Below are 22,330 nucleotides of genomic sequence, written 5' to 3' on the forward strand. Positions count from 1 at the left end.
GTCTTCTCACTTGCCTATTTCCCCCCTTAGGTCCTAAGTGCTCTGGAAGCGGGGCTGTGCTTGGGTTCCTCAAAACTGTGCATATACATATATATTTATACACACAAATGAAAGCGCGTTCTCCCCGCCCCCACAGGTTCTTCTGGCCGTGGGTGTCACCCACATCGCCCTGAAACAAGGAACAAGGGAGCGTTGTCTTCGCTCGGTGGGCGTCCAGCTCCCGGAGCAGCTCCAGCCCAGGAATTGCGGGGCGCGAGGCGATCGCGATCGCGCGGGGACAGACGGCTGGGTCCTGGGAGCGGTGGTCTGCGAGCTCGCCCCCACCACGGCCCATTCTCACACTCCCTCCCAATGGGTCCCAACTGGTGTGTCTCTCATTGGTGACGCCTCAGAGTAGGACGGGAGGGTGTCCGCCGGCCTACAGGACGGCTCAGCCCCACCTTGGGGGTAGACTGACCGAGAAGTCCGCTGTGCAATGGTTCGAGTCCAAGTGAGCATGTGCGCGGGAGAAACGGACCCTGCAGAGCTCCAGCCCGCGGCATTTCGGCCGCAACTCGGGCAGACGCTGGCAGAAGTCACGTCAAGGTGTGAGGACGGGGGTCAGCACGTGATTGGACTCAGCTGCGCTGTTGAGGCTCCCAGCCTTTTATAGAGCCCGACGTCACGTGACAGACCCCGCCCCGCCGCCGTGAGGGGCGGGGCCGCGGGCGTCACTTCCGTCCAGGCCGGAACCCAAGATGGCTGCGCTCCTGCTGAGGTGACTTTCGTGTGGGGCTGGGAGTCGGTGCCGAAGGCCCGCGGGAGAGCCGCGGTGGCCCCCGACGACCTGCTGACGACCGTTTAGCCTGCGCCCGGGCAGGGGAAGGGCCGCGGGTGTGGCGCCGCGCCCGGGGTCGCAGGCCCCCTGCCCTGCCGCTCCGGGCGCTCCGAGGCCTTGGGGTCACGGGCCCGTTATCGCGTCCTCACTTCCTGCGGAGGGTCGCGCGGCTCTGCCCCCTTGTCCTGGCGCGCCCGTCGGCTGGGTCCCAGCTCCCTCCCGCAGGCGCCCCTCGGAGATCCTGCGCGTTCACTTTCAGACCGCAGTCAGACGAGTATCGGGTATCGCAGTAAAGCCAGTAGTCATCCTTTTGCTGGTGAAGGGGCTTGCCTTTAATTTGTTAAAAAAAGAGAAAACAAAACAAACGTCGGTGAAGTGCAATAAGCGGGCGCAATAGAGCGCGGTCTGCCTGCAGGTCTGCGGGGGGCGACACAGGCTCTTGACGGGCTGGGCCTTCGCCTCGGACGCCTGCGGACGCCGCTGCTGGCCGTGAGCGGGCTTTGTCCGAGTTCCTCACGGCCCCTGGCCCGGCTGCAGGAGGCCTGGACCCCTTCGGGCCGGCCGATGGCAGTGGCGCCCGGAGCGGTTGCTCTGCTGCCCCGGAGCCACCCAGGGGATTCGGGACTGGATGGCCCAGTTTTTCTCTTCAATGTCAGTTCACCGTCCAGAGAAATAACCTAGATTTTCTTCCCTTCTGAACTGCCCACTGCGTAGGCCTCAAGCTCTACTCAGAGCCTCTCTAGCAGAACGATTTCGGTGACTTTTGACACTCCTGGTACAAATCCCAGCCTAGTTTTGTGCCAGCCTTATTTTTGGAAACTATTTGTTATGGAAAGTTAGGTTTAATGCTGTTGAGATTTAATTCCTGATTTCCCCAATGTCGTCTCATTCCTCTTTCCACTTAGGTCACCCAGTATAAAAATAGAGGGACTGTATTTAGCTTTTCTCTGTGACAGAATGATTCCCTTTGGAGTTGAGATCAGGAATGGCTTATCTCACTCCTTCATGTTTCTCCCTGCCTCTCATTTCCAAGTGCGTCTCGTTTTCTAAGGTGCCACGGCCAGTCTTGCCAGAACTGCCTCCTTTATTCCAGTTAGTTTGACCGTAATTGAATGCTTTTGGATCCTTTGATACGTCATATTTTGGTAGTGGTTAAGGGCTTTTGGTGGAATTAACATTTGGCTTGAAGTGATTGTATGGGTTCTAAACAATTCTTTTTAGGAGTTTCAAGCTTAACGTTTGGAAGCTGACCGTCATTATACTCATTAAGTAGACAGCATTATTTTGAGTCGAGAAGGACTGTCACCACCAGGATTCAGTGCCAAGAAATAGACTCTTCCATTAGTGTAATCTGAAGCTCTTGTGGGAAGGGCACCTCTCTGTTCATTTCTCAGAGGAGCTTTTATAGGAGAGCTTTTAAAAATAAAATAAATGTCCTGTGAATTTCCAGGTCTAGTTCATTTCACTAGAGGTATTCGGAACTGTCTATAATGTGTGTGTTTAACCTCAAAGGGAACTACCTTCTAAGAAATTCAAGTTCTGGTAGCGGCATTAATTCCATTTATTTTCAGCAAGTCAAGGTCATTGATTCCCTGATTGTAGATTTCTCATTTGTGAATGAAACGAGTAATAACTGGGGCCCCCTTTATCAGAGTGTTGTGTGGCATGGCTCTGAATACTGCTCGTATACTCCCTAAACAGTTCCCGGGTTAGCCAGCAATGGATAACCAGCTGAGGAACGCAAACTCCATTGACAAATGACAAAAGCCAAGACACAGACTGTGTTTCCCCGAAAATAATACCTGGCTGGACCATCAGATCTAATGGGTCTTTTGGAGCAAAAATTAATGTAAGACACGGTCTTATTTTACCGTATAATATAGGACCGGGTCTTATATAATATAATATGACATAATAAAAAATACAATACCGAGTATAACATAAAACTGGGTCTTATATAATATGATGTAAGACCTGGTCTTATATTAATTTTTGCTCCAAAAGACGCATCAGAGCTGATGGTCTGGCTAGGTCTTATTTTTGGGGAAACACGGTAGGGAACTGAGCTGAGAGCAGCCAGGCTGGGATGTTCGTGCTGTTTGAGCACAAAGTCACTGAGAATCACTGACCTCTGGACATTGCTCATCGTATTAAAGCTACGTGAAGCACCTCTAACATAAGTTGTAACTGAATTCATAAGGCTGCTTTTTAAAGTCAGCCTACTCATCCACACCATTTTCTTGAGCCTCTTCTGTGTGTCAGACATCATTACAGGTGCTGTAGGTGCAGAGTATCCCAGCCTATCGTTGAGCTCAAAGTCTAGCAGAGGAGATAAAGAAATGATTATTAAGCGACATAATACATGTTGACATGGAGATATGAACAAGTGGTGTGGGTCATGGCAGGTGCAGCAAGTGAGGCTAAAGAAACGGTGATGATGTGGTCCGGGAGTATTTGGGCTTGAGGGCTGAGTGTATGAGGCTGTGAGGCAGGTTCCAGTCAGGGAACAGCATGGACGGAGGCATGTGGCCCCAAGAAGGCTTGCTCCTCTGGAGTGTAGTGTAGCACCTTGTGTAGATGGGGAGGCGGGGGGGCAGAAGGGGACTTGCTGGAAAGTCCGTCCAGAGAGTCGGCCCGGGCAGTGCTAAGAAGGGCCTTGTTTGGCTGCGGTCTGAACCTTACCTCGAAGCAGTGGGGGAGCCAGTAAAGCCTTCTGGGCAGAAGAGTGGTGAAGTCAGTGTTGCTGTTCAGTACGTTAGCTCTGGTCATGTTGAGCGATGGGGAGCGGCTGGTGCTGGGACATCAGTTCATGGGGAAATGAAGAGGGTGTGGACCAAATGCCTGCAGTTGCTAGACTGTACTGGTAGCGTTGGGTGATGCCTTGCATGATGTGGGCAGTGCGAGAAAAGAAGAATCAGGGATGACTTACGTTGTAGCTTAGGCGTTAGCAGGGGCTAATAACCGTCGATCAGAACTTTCACATAAGTGATTGATTGTTCTTCATCGTGCCCTTCAAGGTTATACGTCTGTTTTAGTGTTGCTGCTATCCAGACGGTTATGAAACTTGTTGGCATACCATCAGATTAAGTTTAGAGGTCACATAAGAGAAATTCATTATATTACAGTCGCATCTTGTTTCGAACCCGAAATGGTTTTACTCAGTTTGATGATCACATAGACTTGGCTTTGAATAACTTATTGTTTCCAAAAGTCAAATCCATTTTCAGCAGATGAATATTTTTTTTATCACCACTGAGGTTTTTAAAAAGAATGTGATGCGAATTCTAAAGACCTTGGGGGAGGATCGCTTCTCGGCCTTTTGGCTAAGATCAGTGAAGACCTTGGGGACACCAATGAAACGTCAGCAGTGTCTTACATGTATGCGGTGTGTTGCAGTTTAGAGAGTGCTCTCCTGTACGTTTTCTCAGGTCATCTCGGCAGCCAGCAAGGCAGCTAATACTGATCCCGTTTCCTGAATGTGGAGGCTGCAGCTCTGACGCCCCAGTTGCGCGTCTCCTGCAGGGCTGGGACTGCAGTCTGCGTTCTTTCTTGGTCTGCTGCTCTTTCTGCATTAAATTTCCAGTCCAGAGACATTTCAGAAACGGAGCAAAGGTTATAGTTTTGGGGAGATGTGATGCATTTGGAAGTGGTCAACACTAACTAGACATTGTAAGTTCTGGCTTGTTAATTAAAAGTAAAATAATGCTGTTACTTTGTAGCTACAACACATAAAGCACTGTTTCAGGGTTGGAAAAGGATGTTTCAGAGCGCCTGGTTTCTCGTGAAAAGGCAAGACCATACCTGCTTCTGTCTGTCACATTTCACTGGAGGTTGTGGACTTTGGGCCGCGGGTGTCTGTGGGGAGTTTCCATTGGTATTTGTCTGGGACGGTTGCACCAGACAGCGCTGTACATTCCAGCCCACGTGTGCACACGGCCGGGGGCTGAGTGACAGCCGGGCCTGCTGCTGGGAGGAATGCGTGCCCCGCAACTCAGAATCACAATGGCTCCAATTGAGTTAAAGAGGTTTGTGCCCACTTCTTTCTTTCTGGGAGCCTTGGGTACACAATGTCTGCATTCACCTCTTGTTCCAAAGCTGGGAAGAGGGAAGAGCTGAAGGAAGTGATGGTCGGATTAGCTTTCCTTCACATTGTGGGCCCTTCCCGTGTCCTAGTGTAAAGCAAAGGGTTCTTGAAATGGTTGTGCGTCTAATAGCAATGGGGTGAGGTACATCCTGGGACCTGGTGAGGTCCGTGTTCCCACAGTGCAGTGCGCATAGCGGAGACACAGGAAACTTGTAGAATCGGTGTGTTTTAATTTTAGTCCCAGGGATTCATTCTGATAACTTTCTTAAGTGCTTCTGGAAAGAGGATAGAATGTGAGTAAAGGAGTGTGGTGGTCCAGCTGCTGTGTGAACTCGGCCTCAGGTAACGTCTCTTCACATAGGACGTCGGGGCACTTCTCAGTCTTAGACCCGAGCAGCAGGTCTGGTGATGGTGGATACATTCAAAGGAGTTGAAAACTTGTGTGTCCTCTTCAAGTACCTGTTCACGTGGATAGTAAGGAGGTCTTTGGGTCCTCACGTTTTTCACACGACTATAGGAGAGACTTTTTAACTGGAAGTTCCTCCAGGTTGTTTGCAACGTGATGGCAGCTCCTAAAACGAGAGCTTAGTATTTAGGGTCCCCCCTCCACAGACACCCTGTTCTTCACCCTTTCATTCCTCCAGCTGCCGCAGGTGTCTGCTGAAGCTCAGCTGTGTACTTGGAATTGCTGGTGGCTTATTCTCTTGTTTTTTTTTAAACTTGTTTTTTTTAACCATCACCTCCTTTAAAACCTAGCTTTAAAATGTCACTTTCTTAGAAAGAAGAAATATAAAATTTCTCGAAGATACTATTAAATTAAAAATAGGTGCAAATATATGTCTAGTATTCACCTTTTGTGTAAAAGAAAGAGGAAATAAAAATAGTTATTTGTGCTTGTTTATTTACATGAAAGAACTCTGCAAAACTAAAATATTCAGAAACTAAAATATTCAGTTACTAATAAAGGAAGAAGTAATAGGAAGATTGGGGACATGTGGGAGGGAAATTTTTATATATATAAAATATTTGAATATATTCCTTTTCAGAATATTAAAGTAAGAAAACAAAAACAAAACAAAACAAAAGTCACTTTCTTTACTTCTCTGTTGAACATTACCAACTCTGATTATTGCTTTACCTTATTTGTGTTCAGCCAAAATTTTATTTTGCATTTGTGGGTAATATTTGTGATTATTCTCAAGGTATTTAAAGTTGTAGCTCTCCAACTAGAAAATGATCTCAAGGACATGATACTGTCATTGCTTCCGTCTTATCCCTCATTCCCCTCCACCCCTAAGTCTGAGACAGACAGAGCAGAGAAGTTGGTCTCTAAATGTGTGCTGACTCTTCACTGTGTTGTTTTGCAGACATGTTGGCCGACGTTGCCTCCGTGCCCACCTTGGTCCTCAGCTCTGTGTGAGAAAGTAAGTTTCTAACTCTGCGGGGCTATTATTACCGGACGTTTTTTCCTCAGGGAAGAGCAGTAGGTTGTTGGCTTAGATTTTGGGGGGACGTACGCAAGTGAGTCGTTGTAGGCGGTTGGCGGAAGCCACAGTGACCACGGTCACCACTTACTGGCGGTTGAAGAAGGAAGGACGGAATATTTCTTTGGTCTTTTCCTGATTTTCCTCACTCTCAGCCTTTCATTGATTTACTCCAGTTCTTGATTCCTTCCTTGAGGTTTAATTTTCTTCTCTCCTTTCTGTTTAGTCTTTCTTCCTTTAATGCTTTTACTCCTTGTAACCTTTAATTTGGGGCAGCTCTCAGGAATTAGCCTTTAAAAATATTTCTTCCTGCTATCTTCATTTCCAGCCTATTGACTTCAACAATGGCCTCTGTGCTGTTTTTTTTTTTACTTTTGGTTTTGGAACTATTTTACACATTCATAAAAGTTGGAAGAATAATGCATTGAAGTTCTGCCAATCTCTCACCTAGATTCATCAGTTGTTAACATCTGCTGTGTCTACTTACCATTTCATGTAGTTTAGGTTGTGCCATAGAAAGTTGGTGTTTCTATAGGTCTACATGGTCTAGTACTGGCAGCTTAATGTGCTTCAGCCTGATATACATGTAATCACTGTTATTACTTTCTCTGAATTCTTTGAGATTAAACTGCAGACATCATGACATTTCCTTCTAAATACTTCACCTAAGATCACGAACATTATATTATAGAACACAGTAAACTTCTACAAACTCAATTATCAAATTCAGGACATTCATTGATATACTTTTATCCGACATATAGTCGATTTTCAGATTTTCTGTTTGTCCCAAATAATGTACTTTATAGAACTACAGTCGTCCTCTTCCCATTCAGGATCTAGTTAGGCTCACACATTGTGTTTAATTGTCATATTTCTTTAGGATCCTTCCATCTGGAACTGTTTCTTAACCTTCGTTTGTCTTTTATGGCGTTGACGGCCAGTTGTTTTGTAGAGTGTCTGTCACGTTGGGTTTGTCTGTTTCCTAAAGATTAGATTCAGGCTATCAGTTTTGGGCAGGAGTAATACATGAATGATGGATATTTTTTGGAGGGGGATGGAATCATGTTTAATGCAGGCACATAATAAATTGTTGAGCATAGCTGCTTCACAACTGGCTTCAGCCTAGCCCCGTGATGAGGGACACCAAGACACTAGGCAGACATACTGAGTGGAATGCAGTTCTTGATTTTTGAGAATCTGAAAGGGAGACTTGACGAGCCAGAGGCATGTGAGATGGCACGTGTGGCCTGGGAGGAGGGTTGTCCATTCGTGTAAACCATTTGAGGTGTTGTAATTGCTGGTGCCCAGCGAGACAAGTCGCGCTTGCCTTGGTGGACCTGTGCATTGGGGGGTGGGAAGAAGTTACGCTCTGATATACATCGCTGGGTGACTGAGGTTATATTCATAAATAGCTGACTCAAACTTGGCATAGAACTAAGGTGAGTGGACGAGTGTGCTTTCCTTTCTCAGTGGGTTCATCCAGCACAGCTCTCATTATTTTAACTTTTTCTTACATAAAAATTTAAACCAAGTTTACTTTTAATCATTTTAATGCCTTCTGGTTTTATTTTAGTGCTGTTCCTTTGGGAACCACAGCCAAGGAGGAGATGGAGAGGTTCTGGAGTAAGAACACTGGTTCCAACCGTCCTTTGTCTCCACATATCACTATCTACAGGTAAGGCTCTGGGACCGGGGAGTCTAGAAGTAGTGGCTGGGGGTTCTGGAGACTGGCCCCCGCTCTCCCTGATTATCCCCCAGATATCTTCTAAGAAGGTGACTAAATTTTGTCTTGTGGCCTTAAAGGGTAATCTCTCGTTCAAAGCTACCATTTGGAAAATTCTGGTAAGTCAAAATGCTATTAATTTAAAAACAGTACTTTGAAGCAATTGCAGATTTGTGCGGATGTTGCAGAAACAGCACACAGAGTTCCCGATTACCTTCATGCAGATTCTCGACTTGTCAGCATGTGGGGATGGCCTAAGAGCAAGTGGAGCGATGACAGTGCCCGTTACTCCTGCCTTAGCTTTCTACTCTGTCTGCAGCGAGTGATCACAAACTTGGTGGCTAAGCACAACCCATTTCTTAGCTTACAGCTCTGGAGGCCAGAAGGCTGACAAGGGCTCAGTGGGCAGAAGTTGGTGTCGGCAGGGCTCTGTCCCGTCTGGGGGCTCCGGGGAGAGACTGGGCTTCCTTGGCCTTCCCACCTCCTAGAGGTGCTCTGACTTCCTTGGCTTGTGGCTTCTTTCCTCCATCTTCAGAACCAGCAGTGATGGGTCAAGTTCGTCTCCCATCTCATGACTTTGACCCATTGTCATATTTCTTCTCTGACCTGCTCTTCTGCCAGCCTCTTTTAAGGACCCTTGTGATTCCATCGTGCCCATCCAGGTCATGCAGGATGGACTGCTTGTCTTCAGGTGAGCTTATTAGCAATCCGATTCCCCGTTGCCACGTGAGGTCCCAGGGATCAGAACGCACACAGCTTTAGGGTGGCCCTTACTCTGCCGACCACTGTCCCCTAATACTTGAGCGTGTGTCTCCAGAATTCAAGGGTGTTCGTAGGTCAGCTCTCACAGTCAGGAAGCTGACATTGGTTCGTGCTCCCATCTGGTCCTCGGGTCCCACTCAGATGTTGCCAGGTGTGCTTCAGAGGTCCAGGACCCCACCCAGGCTGATGTATTGCGTTTAGCGGTGTCTAACCTCCATCAGTAGGGAACACTTTTCAGTTGTCCCTTATCTCTTATGACCTTGCCAGTTTTAGGATGTTCCTCAGTTTGGGTTTGCCTGAGGTTTCCCTGTGATTTTTGCGTTTTGGGCGGGAATGCCTCTGAAGCTTTGCGGTGCTCTTCTCAGTGTGTTGTATCTGGGTGGTTTAGTCCGTTGCTGGCGGTGTAAGTCTTTGTCACTGTTAAGGTGCGTCTGCTACTTTGTGTTTATTAGTTAATACGGATTGTGTGGGGAGACTGAGACTATAAGTACGTCATTTCTCGTCATACTTTTACCCACCAGCATCTGTTGATAGTACTTGCCTGAATCAGCTATCACTGTGATGGTTGCCAAATTGTGCTTTTTCTAATTCCATCATACCTTCCAGATTTATTTCTTACTATAGGGTAAAGTTTTCTTTATCAGTATAGACTCAAGGATTCCTGAAAGGAAAAATCATTTCTCCTCTACTCTTGCGATACCAACTGAGGGAAAAACACCACCATTTCCCCCTCCACTCAATACTTCTGACACCAAAGGTGTAGGGGTTTTTCCCACACCAACTGGGTGTCCACACTTCTGTTCTGGCACTAACTTCCGGAAGACCTCACAGATTAGTGGCTCAGTTCTACAAGACGGCACCACTCAGATGACAGCCCCAAGTCCCAGCTATAAATCAGGGGTTCCCGTGACCCTTCCTTGGGTACAGTGATTTGGGCTCACAGAATTTGGAAACACTTAGACTCGCATTAACTGGTTATTATAAAGGGTATTCCAGGTGACCGATGAGCAGCCAGCTGCCTCTGTGTGTCCGGAACGGCCCTGAGCACAGCAGCTTCTTTCCCCATGGGTTGGGGTGCTCCGCCCTCCTGACATGTGGATCTAGTTACCAACTGAAATACTGTCTGAACCCCATACTTTTGGGATTTTTATGGAGGCTTGCTCACATGGGCATGAACAGTTAACGGTCTCCAGCCCCTGTCCCCTCCCTGGAAGAAGGTGGGGGTGGGGCTGAAAGGTCCAAGCTTCTGACTGTGGTTTGGTCTTTCTGGTACAGGCCCCATCCAGAGTCACCTCAATAGGACAAAGGAGGCTCTTACCACCCAGGAAGTTCCAATGGCTTTAGGAACTGTGTCAGGAAGTGGGGCCAAATACCAAATGTTAGAGCTAAGATGCTCCTAGCACCCCTGTCACTCAGGAGATCATACGGGTTTTAGGAGCTCTGCTTCAGGACCTGGAAACAGAGAGAGAGAGAGAGACTGATTTCTTACTGTTTTGCCCAAAGGCTTCCAGTGTTATTCTCATCTATTTGGATGTTCAGATTGTCCTAGATTTGGCTACTGGGAGTTCCTCAAGATGGCTCCTGAGAAATCAAGGTCTGGGTGCGAATGTGCTTGTTGCGACCAGGGTGTCATGGCTTCTAGGCCCTTCCAGTAGAAGGAGCCCGGGTACACAGGTGTGCGGACCCTGGCACGTGCGGAAGTGGGTATCTGTTACCCCCTCAGAAGTAGCTCTGATGGCTGTTATGCTGGTGTCTTCCCCCAAAAATCCTTTGGATCTGCTCTTTTTTAGCTAACCCAGCAAAGTAGCTTGAGCTCTGCTACGCTCTTTCCTTGGATTACTGCCAGGGAGGCCGGCCCTTCCCCGCCTCCACAAATACCACAACCCTTGAGATTTTTTCCAAGCTGGATTCCAGAAATAATTCTGAGTGCAGAAATTGGACATTCTACTGAAACAGAAGGATACTAATAAGTGATCTCAGTCCTTGCTACTTTTTGTTAAGAGAAGAAAGATTTGGGGGAGGATTGCAATGGGGAAGAACTTGCCAGATCGTTCTGAGTCTGTACTTACAGCCATGGCCTCTCACGGGCTGTACACAGACAGTCGTGACCTGGTGAGGTGGGTCTTTCACTGCCTATCTACTCTTCCAGTTTTGAAACTCTAGACATCCTTGTGGGAGAAAACAAGTAGCGGGGAAACATGGGGCTGTGTCCACCGTGACGTGTCTGAGGAAGAAGCTATCTGGGATCCTGTTTTCTGATACTGACTTTCAGAGTTGTTTGGAGGGGGCATGGAAGTAAGTGGTTAAGTCAGCAGTTTCTGAAGCGCTTTTTATCTCTGAATAAATTGAGTCAGCTTATCAAAGCAAAAGTGTATCCAGAGATTAAGTTATCAGGAGAACAAGAGTTTTTCAAAATGATATTAGAAAAAGTTTTTAAACGCTTAAGCATTGGAAGCATTTGAGATTTTAATCTGATCACCAGCCCCATTGGTTCTGAGTGCCACTTGGCACTCTGGGCCTCCCGCTGAGCTTCTGTGGGCACTTTTGAGGGGCTGGCCCTGCAGACTGCACTGTGGCAACAAAGCAGCTGTGCTTTGATCTGTTTTATATGCTGGGTTTTTGCATCTGAAGAAAGGGTGCTGCTCAAAAAAAAAAAAGCTTTAAAAGCCAGTATTGTCCCTAACGAGTGAATTTCCTCTGCAGTATTTTCACAAACGGTTGCCTGCCTATGTTTGAACACCTCCAATGGCAAGGAACTCACTAGCACCCTTTTCCAATGTGGGAATTTCACTTATCAGAAAGACCCTTATTTTCTTTAATTCACTACAACTTACATCTTCTCTCCAGTGGCTCTAGTTCTACCTTGAACTATGTAAAATAGATCTAAGCCCATTTTTCCCCCTCACAACCTTTTGTTGATTTTGATTTTTTTTCATGTGCTTATTGGCACATGTGGTGCTTATTTGTATTAGGGTGGTACAAAAGTCATTGCGGTTTTTGCGGTTATTAACCTTTTAAACTGCAATTACTTTTGCACCAACCTATATATCTTTGGAAAAATGTATATTCAAGTTCTATGCTCTTTTTTAAATTGGGCTGTCTTTTTTTTTTTTTTTAAACTTTATTTTATTGATTGATTAATTGGTTAAGCGTGAAGGAGTTTATTACATTAATGCTGGGAACCCAGATTTGTTGTGATGGGACCAGGTTTGAAGGTGACCTTAGAATCCTGCCTGGGACTGTTTTAAAGAGAAAACTGCCACCACCACCACCGCTACGTCTTGTGAGTCACATCTGTGCTGCTGCTTCTGTGTGGGTGTGGCCTTTCTGTAACTTACTGTAACTTACTGGAGGGTCACTTTTTTTGTTGTGGGTGAGTACACGGAACACGAATTTGCTGTACAGTTCAGTGGCGTTAAGTACACGCGCACTGTCGCACAGGCATCCCCACTGTCCGCTCGTCTTTCCAGACTCTCCCGTAAACAGTTGTTCACAACACTCCTGTCCCCAGCCTCTGGCAGCCCCCACTCAGCTTCATGTCTTTGAAATCTGACCACTCTAGGACCTCAGAAAGTAGTCGCACAACGTTTGTTGTTCTGAGTCCGGCTTATTTCACTGAGCATAATGTCTTCACGGTTCCTCCAGGTTGTACGTGTGTCAGAATCCGACTCTCTCTAAAGCTGAACAGTACTGCATTGTGCCGAGGACACAGTGGTGACCGTGACACGGTGGCTTCTGCCTTTGGCCGTCGTGGGTGGCGCTGCTGCGAACGTGGAGGTGCAGATGTCTCTTTGCATCTCTGCTTTCAGCTCCTCTGGGAAAATCCCAGAATTGGAGTTGCTGATCATATGGGGATTCTGTGTAATTTTTTGTGGAGCGGCATGCTGTTCCCACGGGCTGCACCAGTGTGCCTTCCCTCCAGCATGAGGAAGCTTCCAGTTTCTTCACACCCTTGCCATGAGTTTTTTTTTTTTTATCATAAATGCCCTAATGGGTGTGAGGAGGCATCTCACTGTGGCTTTGATTTCTGTTTCTGTGATGACTAGTGACGGGCAGCACGTTTCCATGTGTCAGTTGGCCATTTGTGAGTCTCCTTTTGGTTCTTGATGGTACTTGCAGCACGATTGGTAGATCAGTTGCCGAAATTCATATATCCTGTGTCTCTAGCTTTCTTTGATTACCATTCTACTCAGAGTCAGAAAAGGAAATAGAATGAACACACTGCAAATCAGTCGCTATTTGCAGATGCTCTGAGTGTGCTTGTGTCTTAGGAGTTGGAAATACAAAGGTGAATGAAAATCTGTGTGCAAAGGAGCTCGGTGGTGTTCCCTGAAAGACATCTTTCCTAAGAGAAATCATGCTGTGCCTAGTGATCACCTTTTCTCTACGTGAGTTAAAAGAATCTTGATTTTCTGTACTAGACTCTCACCTAGTGTGCGAACAGGAAATAGTGGAGACAACTTCGTAGCTTTGCTTTGTGACATCTGAGGCCTCAGCGAGGAAACACGGGCTGGGCTGAGTCGCTCTGCACATACTGACTCGCACGTCTGGGGTTGGTGTTGGCTGTCGGGGCCTCCTTTTCTGTCCTCCTGGGCCTTTGCATAGGACTCTGGGCTTCATCACAGAGTGAGGGGCAGAGGGAAGGGGATCTGGGAGCAGGCAGTGTCGGCACTGTGTTTCTGGAGGCAGTCTGTCATGGCACCCTGCCTGGGTTCGAGGTGCCAAATACCTGCCTGATGGCACAAGGAGTGACAAGATTCTGGAAGATCATGTGGGACTAGAAATCATTGCGTGGTTGTTTGGAAAATAAAACCTCCCTCGCCTACTCAGCACTAGGTTCACCAGGCCACGGTTTTATCCATTTTAGGAAATTAGGGTAACATTTGGCTTCAAAAGTTTCTCACATCACACAAGATCTCGGGATAGTGCCTGTATTTCATGGTGGCTCTTTCGGTAGCGGATTTAACCGTCTGGCCAGGAGCCCTAGTGTGTTTGGAATACTAAGCGATGTCTTCCAGTTTCCCCACCTCTCTCTTTTTTTTTTTTCCTGTTCTCTCAAATCAATATTTGTTCTTTTTCAGTGTGATAATCATTCTCTTTGATAATAGTTGAGCAATCTACTTTGCACTCTGTCATCCATTAACATAAAGCTGCCCACCCAGTTGGGAGGCCTGCTTCCCCCAGGACAATTTTAAAAGCCCCTTTTTGTTGTCCTTGACATGTTTGCACGCCTCAGCTCATTCTGGGTTTTAGTCTCCGGATTTTTCTAGCCAAATCATGTCATTGTTCTCTGCTTGTCCTTTGTTATGTGGCTCTTCTTCTGCCTTTTATTTTTATCGTGTTAAATCGGTGTTAATCAGAGTGGTGTCTAGTCAGTTGTTTGGTTTCTTTGGACATTACTCCTTTCTTCTTGTGACCGTTTTCACTCTACCGTCACGATTGCTTTTCGAGACCTTTTTAACCCACTTGCGTCGCGTCCCTTCAGTGCTAAGCCTGCGGTCTGCTGAGCTGCAGCATCTGTGTCTAAGCAGACTTTCCAGGATGGGGAGACTCCTGTCCTCCCCCTGAGGGGGAGAACTGGGTGTGGGACGTGGTGGTGTGGGAACTCTTTGGCAGATCAGTAATTTGGAACATGATTTCAAAAGCAGTTTGATGACAGAGTATTTCAAAACTACTGTGCGTTAAGAAACATATACTAAATCCAGCAAAATTGGATTTAAAAATCTGGACTAGGTGATTTATTAAAGAATAGATAGTATGTTCAATTTGGATCTTTTGGGGTATGTAATAAAAGGGAGTTTCATGGATGCAGAGAACAAACTGATGGTCACCAGATGGGAGGGGGTGGGGGGCTGGGCGAAAAGGTGAAGGGATTAAGAAGTACAAATTGGTCGTTACAAAATAGTCCTGGGGGTGTAAAGTACAGTATGGGGAATAGAGTCAACCATATGGTAATAACTGCGTGTGGTGTCAGGTGGGTACTAGACTAGTCGGGGATCGCTTCGTTAATTATATAAATGTCTAACCATTGTGCTTTACACCTGAAACTGATACGATATTTTGTATCAGCTGTAATTGAAAAGTAAGTGTAAAAACAACACAAAGGAGAGTTGAGGGACGACTGCATGTTATATGAAACAGTGAATAAATAAAACTCACGTAGGTTTTTTTCTAGTTCAGTTTTATGATGGGAGAAACGGAAGGACCCAGTGGGTTGTATTCAGGTGATTATTTTCTCACCGTGTACAACTTGAAGTGCGTCTTTGACCCATGTTGTTTCCAAGAGGAGGAGTGTGGGTTATAACTGCTCTGTGCTCTCAGCCCTGCCAGTGGTGCAGTCTGGTACAAGGGAAGGATGCTTCTGAAACAAATCAGCGTTCTTATTTTCAGACTAGAAAGTGGAAACACACGAATGTGAAAGCTGTTTGTTTTTGTGTGTAAATACCGTGTTTCCCCGAAAATAAGACCTCACTGGAAAATAAGCCCTAGCATGATTTTTCAGGATGACATCCCCTGGACATAAGCCCTAAAGCAGCTTTTGGAGCAAAAATTAATACAAGACTTAGCCTTATTTTCGGAGAAACCACGGTAGTGCCTCTCTCTGAGGTGGTTTGATTCTCTTTGCCAAAGTGGACACTCAGAGTATCACCTTCTTCTTTTTAATGGCCTTCGTGTGTTTCTTTGCAGTTGGTCTCTTCCCATGGCGATGTCCATTTGCCACCGTGGCACTGGTGTGGCCTTGAGCGCAGGTATGTCTGTGTGTGTTTATGAACACGCACGCACGCAACACACACACACGCACACACTTCTTTGAAGAACTTGGCTGTTTCTTTGGCGCTAGGCACTGCTCCTTTGCAGCTCAGCAGCTTGGTTTAGAGAGCGACTTGACTTGGGCAGCTTAGTTTATTCTCTAAGCCTCAGTTTACTCCTCCTGACATGGGCATGCTCATGATGACCATCCCAGAATTGATGTGGTCTCAAGAAACTACTCTGGATGCTGACTTCCAGAAACAGGGATGAGAAGCATGACACATTTAGTAGCAACGGTCTCTTAGAAGCTGCTGTGCACTGGGCCAAATGGCAGAGTCGGGTCGTTCAGCCTGAAGCGAAGTTGGTCCTGGCAGCTGGGCCTTTGCCTTCTGGTGGCGCTCCTGCAATCTGTTTTTCACACAACAGCAAGACAAGGAAAACCTTTTGAAAACAAATTGAAGCATGTCACACTTAGAGTCTTCCTTAGATTAAAATTCTGGTCTCCGCCAAGGCCTAAGACGCCTGACTCATCCTGGCCGTGCTCCCTGGCTCCTCTGCTCCAGCCACACTGGTCTTTGCAGCCGTGGCTCGGGCCGTCGTGCATCTCAGCCTGACCTGAAGTGTCCACCCCTGCTGTGCGTGGTTCCTTCCTCCCCTTAGATCTCAACAACATTGTCAGTTCAGAGAGCACTTTGCTGCCATATCTAAGGTAGTAGCTTCTGTTCCTAGTTCTGTTGTCAACTTTCTTGTTAATTTTCTATTTCACACTATTCCTTCACAGTTCTTTTTGCACTGGTGGTTTCTTTCATAGTTTTTACATAATTTGCAATTATTTTGTTTGCTTAATTTTTATAAATCTGTCTCTTTTACTAGACTAAACTCTTAGAGAATGGGGGCTGCGTCTATCCATTTTCCATTCATACCCTCTAGTGCTCAGTAGGTGCTTAGGAAATCTTTCCTCACTAGTGAATACACCCATGTGAACCAGTTTGCTTCTGGTGGGCATTTCAGAAAGAACAGTTCACTCCTCCTACCTTCTAATTAATCCCCTGATGTGCGCTGGGAATTGGGTAGTGACAATAATAGCCTCTACCCTCAAGAGTCGGGGAGTCGACAGAGTAAAACAAGTAAATGTTTATAATGCACTGTGGTTACTTTTTAATAGAGATATGAGATCCCAGAGGAGAGACCAGCTGAAGGAGTTGGAGCGCTTGAGAAGGATGAGTAGGAAGTTCATGCAGGAGGCAGAGGAGGGCGTTCCCACGAGACGGCCTCGGGCACGGGCACAGCTGGCTGTGTCGTCTGAGAGCAGTGGCTCATGGGAAGTGGGAAGTGCCCAGACAGTGCAGGACCGCCGGCCATGCTGCGAAGTCGGGCCTGGGTCCTCTAGGCCATGGGAAGTCATGAAGGTGCCTGTCCTCATTTGCTCCTGTCATAGGACAAGCTGGCCTAGACGAAGCCCTGGTGAGGGATCTACTCGGCCTGCCCAGATGGGGTGGCCAGTGAGAAATTGAAAAGGCATGATGACACTAGTGTGACTTTCAAAGAGAATTTATTGAAAAAGAACTTTGCAAGCAGTCCTTTAAAGGATGGAAAGAGATGGCTAGTACCACTCTTGCGCTGCTTAGGTTCTGTAGGGAGTAAAATACTCATGATTTTTCATAGTGACAGATGGTATAAAATCGAGGTGAGATTAGGTCAACTCAGTATGAATGAGACGGGGGAAGGGTAACCGACAAGATGCAGCATCCAGCCATGGAAAGGGCATCAGAACCCGGAGCTGGGATGATGCCAGACGACGGGTGTCAGAGGAAGGCCCCTGCCCGTGGAGTGTGCTGTTGGCAGAATGGGTCCCGAGTGGCCCTGCACGTTTTGGACCTTCCTGGAGCCCCAGTCCTCATGCTGTTAGTGGTCGCTGGAGGGCAGCTGTGACGGGCTTGCTTCTTTATCTCCTCAGGGGTCTCTCTTTTTGGCTTGTCGGCCCTGGTGCTACCCGGGAACTTTGAGTCTTACTTGGAACTCGTGAAGTCGCTGTGTCTGGGGCCGGCACTGATCCACACGGCCAAGTTTGCTCTCGTCTTCCCTCTCATGTATCACACCTGGAATGGTATCCGACACTTGGTAAGTCCACTGAGGTCTGTACCTTTCCCGGGTGAGGGGATCGACAGGCTGCGAGGACTCTGCCCCACTGTCTGCGTTAGTGCCATTCTCAAGGTCGGCTGTGCTGGGCCTCTGTCCAGGGGCCCTTGGGGAAAGCCAGACGAGACCCCGTGCTGCCGATGCAGCTGGGCCTGTGTGGGCCTGGCAGAGACTCACCGGCTCTCAGTCCGAGCACTTCCCGTTTCAGGAGGGATGTTACAAAAACAGGGCCCTGAAGCCAGGTCATAGCCTGGCATAGAAGGCGGGTTTATTAGGCAGATAATTGGTACCTGTTGCGTCAGGCTCTGTTCTGGACACGGTTCAGGTTGCTTTCAGTCCCACACTCCTGTCAGCCCAGAGGGATGAGCTGGGCTTGAGTCAGAGATCCTGACCTCTGTTACCTTGACATTGGGTTATATCAACTGTTTTGTCCTTTGTTTCCAGCTTTTGGAGACAATGGGGCCAACTTGAACAGAAACGGGTTGCCTCTGGTCTCAGACTTTAAGGCTGGCTTTAGGAATCTTTTGATGCCTCCCACGTGACCTTGGGGTCAGTCGGACTGGTGTCCCCTCCTCTCTATGAAGGGGATTAGCCCCTCCTCCAGCCCTCAGATGTCCTGGTCTGTGGTCTCCCTCCCTGGTCTTGCTTCCTCTCTCCGAAGATGAATACGATCCCCTTCTTGCTGATTTTCCGTTACAGCCTGAGCCACCTCTCACATGGATGCTTTTGCCTTAGTTTGACCTTGTATAACTTCCTCATTAGCCTAGAGACAAGTACTTTCTGAATTTCAGTCCGGTCCGCTGGGCAGTTTAATGGAATCGGAGGAGTGAGAGATCCATGGCCTGTGAGACTAAGCGCATCTACCAGCTGTCCCCTGGGGCAGGGTTCCCTTTGACCCCTGATAACTTGACCTCTCTGAGGGGAGGGCGTTTCCATCACAGCCTTGTCCCACAGAGCCAAGCTCTGCTGAGAACCACTGCTCAGCTTCCTCTGTCACATCCTGGCTCAGGCAGGGGCTCGACCTGGGGAAGGAAGGCGAAGAGGTTTTGCAGAGTCTCAGAACTAAGTTAGGGCTTTTCTTAAGCCCTTAAATATGCCTTAGTTTTTGCTTCTGGCAGGTACTGGTTCTGAGTGTGGGTCAGTGTTGTATCTGTTCTCTGGGACAATTGGAGATTTTGCTCCCTGAGCTTGACAGCCACCTTGCCAGAAGCTCTGGTGGGGGCGTGGAGAAGTGGTGCATCTCGGGCATTCTAGAGCACGTTCCCGTCACCACCAGCCAGCCAGTGGGACTTAAGTTTTGTAAAACACTTGGCCCTAGATAAACAGCTTTCTGTGGAATCTGCTCGACTCCTCATCTGAAGTGGGTGGAAACTCTTTGGGGCTGAGCTGGGGCATCTTCTCATCCGGCCTTTTTCCTGGGCTCTCACTTTTCTCTGAAGTACTGCTAGTTGAGTCAGTTCCACAGACTGGGCGTGGCGGGGGCAGTGATGTATGGGAAGGGGGGAACCTGAAGAGTCTGCTGTTACCACAGGACCTGTCAGCACCTTGAGCACAGTGTGTTACCATCCCTGGGCCACAGGAGTCTAGATCAGGGTTTTTAAAATTGTGGTTTTTGACCCAGTGGGTGGAAAATCAATCGAGCGGGTTGCTGCCAACAAAAAAAGAAATTTAAATAGAATATCACGTGTGGAAGGTAGCACACACAGTACTGGTAAATATTGTTCATCATTCCATGAACTTCTGTACATATGTTAAAAAACAACATTCAACTGAATAAATGGTAAAAATCTTACTGGCTTTATTAAGCAATGCATGAGTCTGGCAGAAAGATCGGAACTTCGAGGGTTGTACAAAATTGAAGGTTTTTATAGGAAAAAGGTGGAGCAAGGGAGCGACTAACAAAAGAAAGAAGTATTTTGGGGCCTGGACACCTTTTCTTTGGGTGAAGGGATCGCCTCCTCTTCTGTGGGGATGTGATGGGATGACCTCACTGGTGCTTGGCCAGAACGTTCCCGACTGGTTAAGATGAGGTTTCTGGGAGAGCTGACACTCAGGTAGATCAGGTGTTACTTCTGGGCCTGGCTTCATGGGCTTGAGCACAAGTGACGCAGTGTTGGGCCTGTGGTTTTCTCTTTAACACGTATGTATACGGGGTACTAACTAAAAAGTTACTTCTTAGTGGGGGTCACAGTCAAAACAAAGTCGAGGGGTAGTTGTGGATCCCAGAGTTCTTCAGAGCACTGGTCCTGTGCTGGATGAGAGGACGGGCTGCCCCAGGAAGTCGCGTGTATCATACCCGCGGTTTGGAGAGTCAGTGTACATGAGTGAATTGTTTGACAAGTCTTGCTGTTAAATGTTTACCATGTTTATCTGACCACAGAACTTTGTTAGCCCGTGTAACGCTTTCGGCATACTGAGGAGCTAGTTTGTGCAGGAACATGCTTTAGGATACAGTGACCTGGCTTTGTCGTCAGGAGGGAAGTGATGTGTTCAGTCTGGAAGTTTCGGTGGAGGCTGAGGATGCCTCTCTGTCACATGCTGAGTGGGTGTGTTGAAGGTGAAGGTGGCCTTTGGGGGCTCTCTAGACTCACCTGAGAGGCATCTCCTGGTCCTTTAGGTGGGGTTGCTTTCTGGGAAGGGAGCTGTGATGGTGCCCAGGGCCCTGATCGCTGCGAGTTGTTTTCTTTCTCTGCAGATGTGGGACCTAGGAAAAGGCCTGAAGATCCCGCAGCTGTACCAGTCGGGTGTGCTCGTCTTGGTTCTTACCGTGCTGACCTCTGCCGGGCTGGCCGCCATGTGAAGAGGTGAAGCTCCCAGCAGCATCTTCAGATCATCCGCTCACCTGTCTTCCTGTTGGGCTCTTACCTCCCCCCCCCCCCCCGGCGAAGTCCTCCTGATTTGTGTAGACCCTTCTGTGCTTGCACAGCCCCTGCAGCTCAGCATTACAGTACCTTCTAGAACCACAGCAATGGGGAAGGCTCTGCTTTCCCCTTGTTTCTAAAGACGGAAAGACAGCAGAATTCCCCTTCCTGCCCCGCCCCTGTGCAGCCCACTCTGGGCCCCAGGAGTCCTCATTCTCTCTCCGTATTGGATCTTAATTTGTGCTGAGGGTCAGCTTTGGCTCCTTCCTGAGACGGTAGAAACAATGCCAGCTCTGTGGCTGTGCGGTGGGGACTGGGGCGGGAGGGACAGTGGGTGCCACTGCCTGTGGGCTGCTGGCTTAAAGGACCACTCTGTTCATTGGTCAGAGCCCCGGTCTTCAGTGCCCACACAGTGTGACTGAAAGAAGGGGGGTAGGGTGGAGGAAAGCAGCCTGTCCCGCCAGAGGGCAAGGTGGTTTTGGGGGCAGGTACGTTGAGGGGAAGATGCAAAAGGGAGATGCAGAAATGAACGTTGAGAGTTGTTCATTTTCCGTGCATTTCCGGAAAAATAAGCCTCTTATTGTCATGTTTTCTAACCCAAATTCATGTGACATCTTTTTCTGAAACAATTAAAATGATCATTTTGTCTTTGACTTGCCTTGAAACCTGGAAGGACCGAGCGTGGCGGTTGAGAGAAGCCAGTTACCCCTCCCTCTGGTCTCAGGCATTTTCTCCCCCATTTGGACCTTTCTCAGGAGAGAAATGGTTTATTCTACAACTGGGAAAATTTTTAGGGTGTTAGATGCAAGTAGCAAGGATTTACTATCACGTGGAAGCCTCAGAACAGGAAGGAGTGAGAGCAGGAAGTAAGTGCGTGGAGCGCTTGTGGGCTGTGAAAGGATCCAGACCCCACAGAGAGCTGTTTCTAAGCGCCGTGGTACAGCTCAGCCAGCTGTGATCCAGTGAGGGAGCCAGAGGACTGGCGCAGGTGACAGCTAAGGGACCATGAGCTAAGGATGCAGGGTAGCAGAGAGGAGAGATTGAAAAAGCAGGGATTGTGAAAACCTGGCAGACATTTACGGTGAGGAAACTTGCTGCCTTTATCCATAAAGGCCAGGCTTTTGGGTCCTCAACTCCCTTGGCAGCAGTGGTGTGTTGACAGTCTCTGGAAAGTCTGGGTGACAGAACTGTCTTGTCTGCCACTCCGGTGGTGGCCCACCAGTTCAAGCTGTGGGTGGAGAGGAGTCGCAGCGACATCATTGTTTTCCATTGCAGAGGAGACCTTCCATGTGACGCAGGGGTCCCAGGTCCCAGGGTCTCGGGCTCCAAGTGATGATCAGTCTCCCCTTTTGCTAGACTGGCCCTGGGCCGTCTTTGTGGGCGTCCTCAGGCCCAAACCATGTGTCCTCTGTGCTTGTCCTTGGAGTGAGGGACCAGTGTTCGCGAAGGGACCCTTTGGCATTGGGGCTGGGAATCTTGGGCAAGGGCCCTGAACATCACTGCCAGTGGCAGGAAGATGCAGGATGGGGCGCTGCTGAGCAGGAGTCAGAGGCTGGGAGTGGACAGGGCACTTGTTGCCCGTTTTGGTGGCTTCTCACCATTCGGGTGATTGGGGCCGGGAGTGGCAGAGTGGTCCTCACATTTGTATTCTGTCCTAAATGTCTGCTTACCTTCTCCTCAATGGTTTTCGTCTGTGTCTTCCAATCA

At 48.1% G+C, this 22,330-nt stretch overlaps 1 protein-coding gene across 1 annotated transcript; it reads left to right on the forward strand.

Annotated features, from left to right (window-relative positions):
- Positions 1-658: 658 nt before the first annotated feature.
- SDHC (succinate dehydrogenase complex subunit C) lies at positions 659-21,276 on the forward strand. Its single transcript, XM_019712958.2, has 6 exons — positions 659-757; positions 6,269-6,325; positions 7,962-8,063; positions 15,561-15,622; positions 17,581-17,744; positions 20,458-21,276. The coding sequence occupies exons 1-6, from the start codon at positions 738-740 to the stop codon at positions 20,560-20,562; spliced, it is 510 nt and encodes a 169-aa protein (XP_019568517.1). The 5' UTR covers positions 659-737; the 3' UTR covers positions 20,563-21,276.
- The last annotated feature ends 1,054 nt before the right edge of the window (positions 21,277-22,330 follow it).

This window comes from Rhinolophus sinicus, linkage group LG17 (assembly GCF_036562045.2).
Source record: "Rhinolophus sinicus isolate RSC01 linkage group LG17, ASM3656204v1, whole genome shotgun sequence".
Lineage (NCBI taxonomy): Eukaryota > Metazoa > Chordata > Mammalia > Chiroptera > Rhinolophidae > Rhinolophus > Rhinolophus sinicus.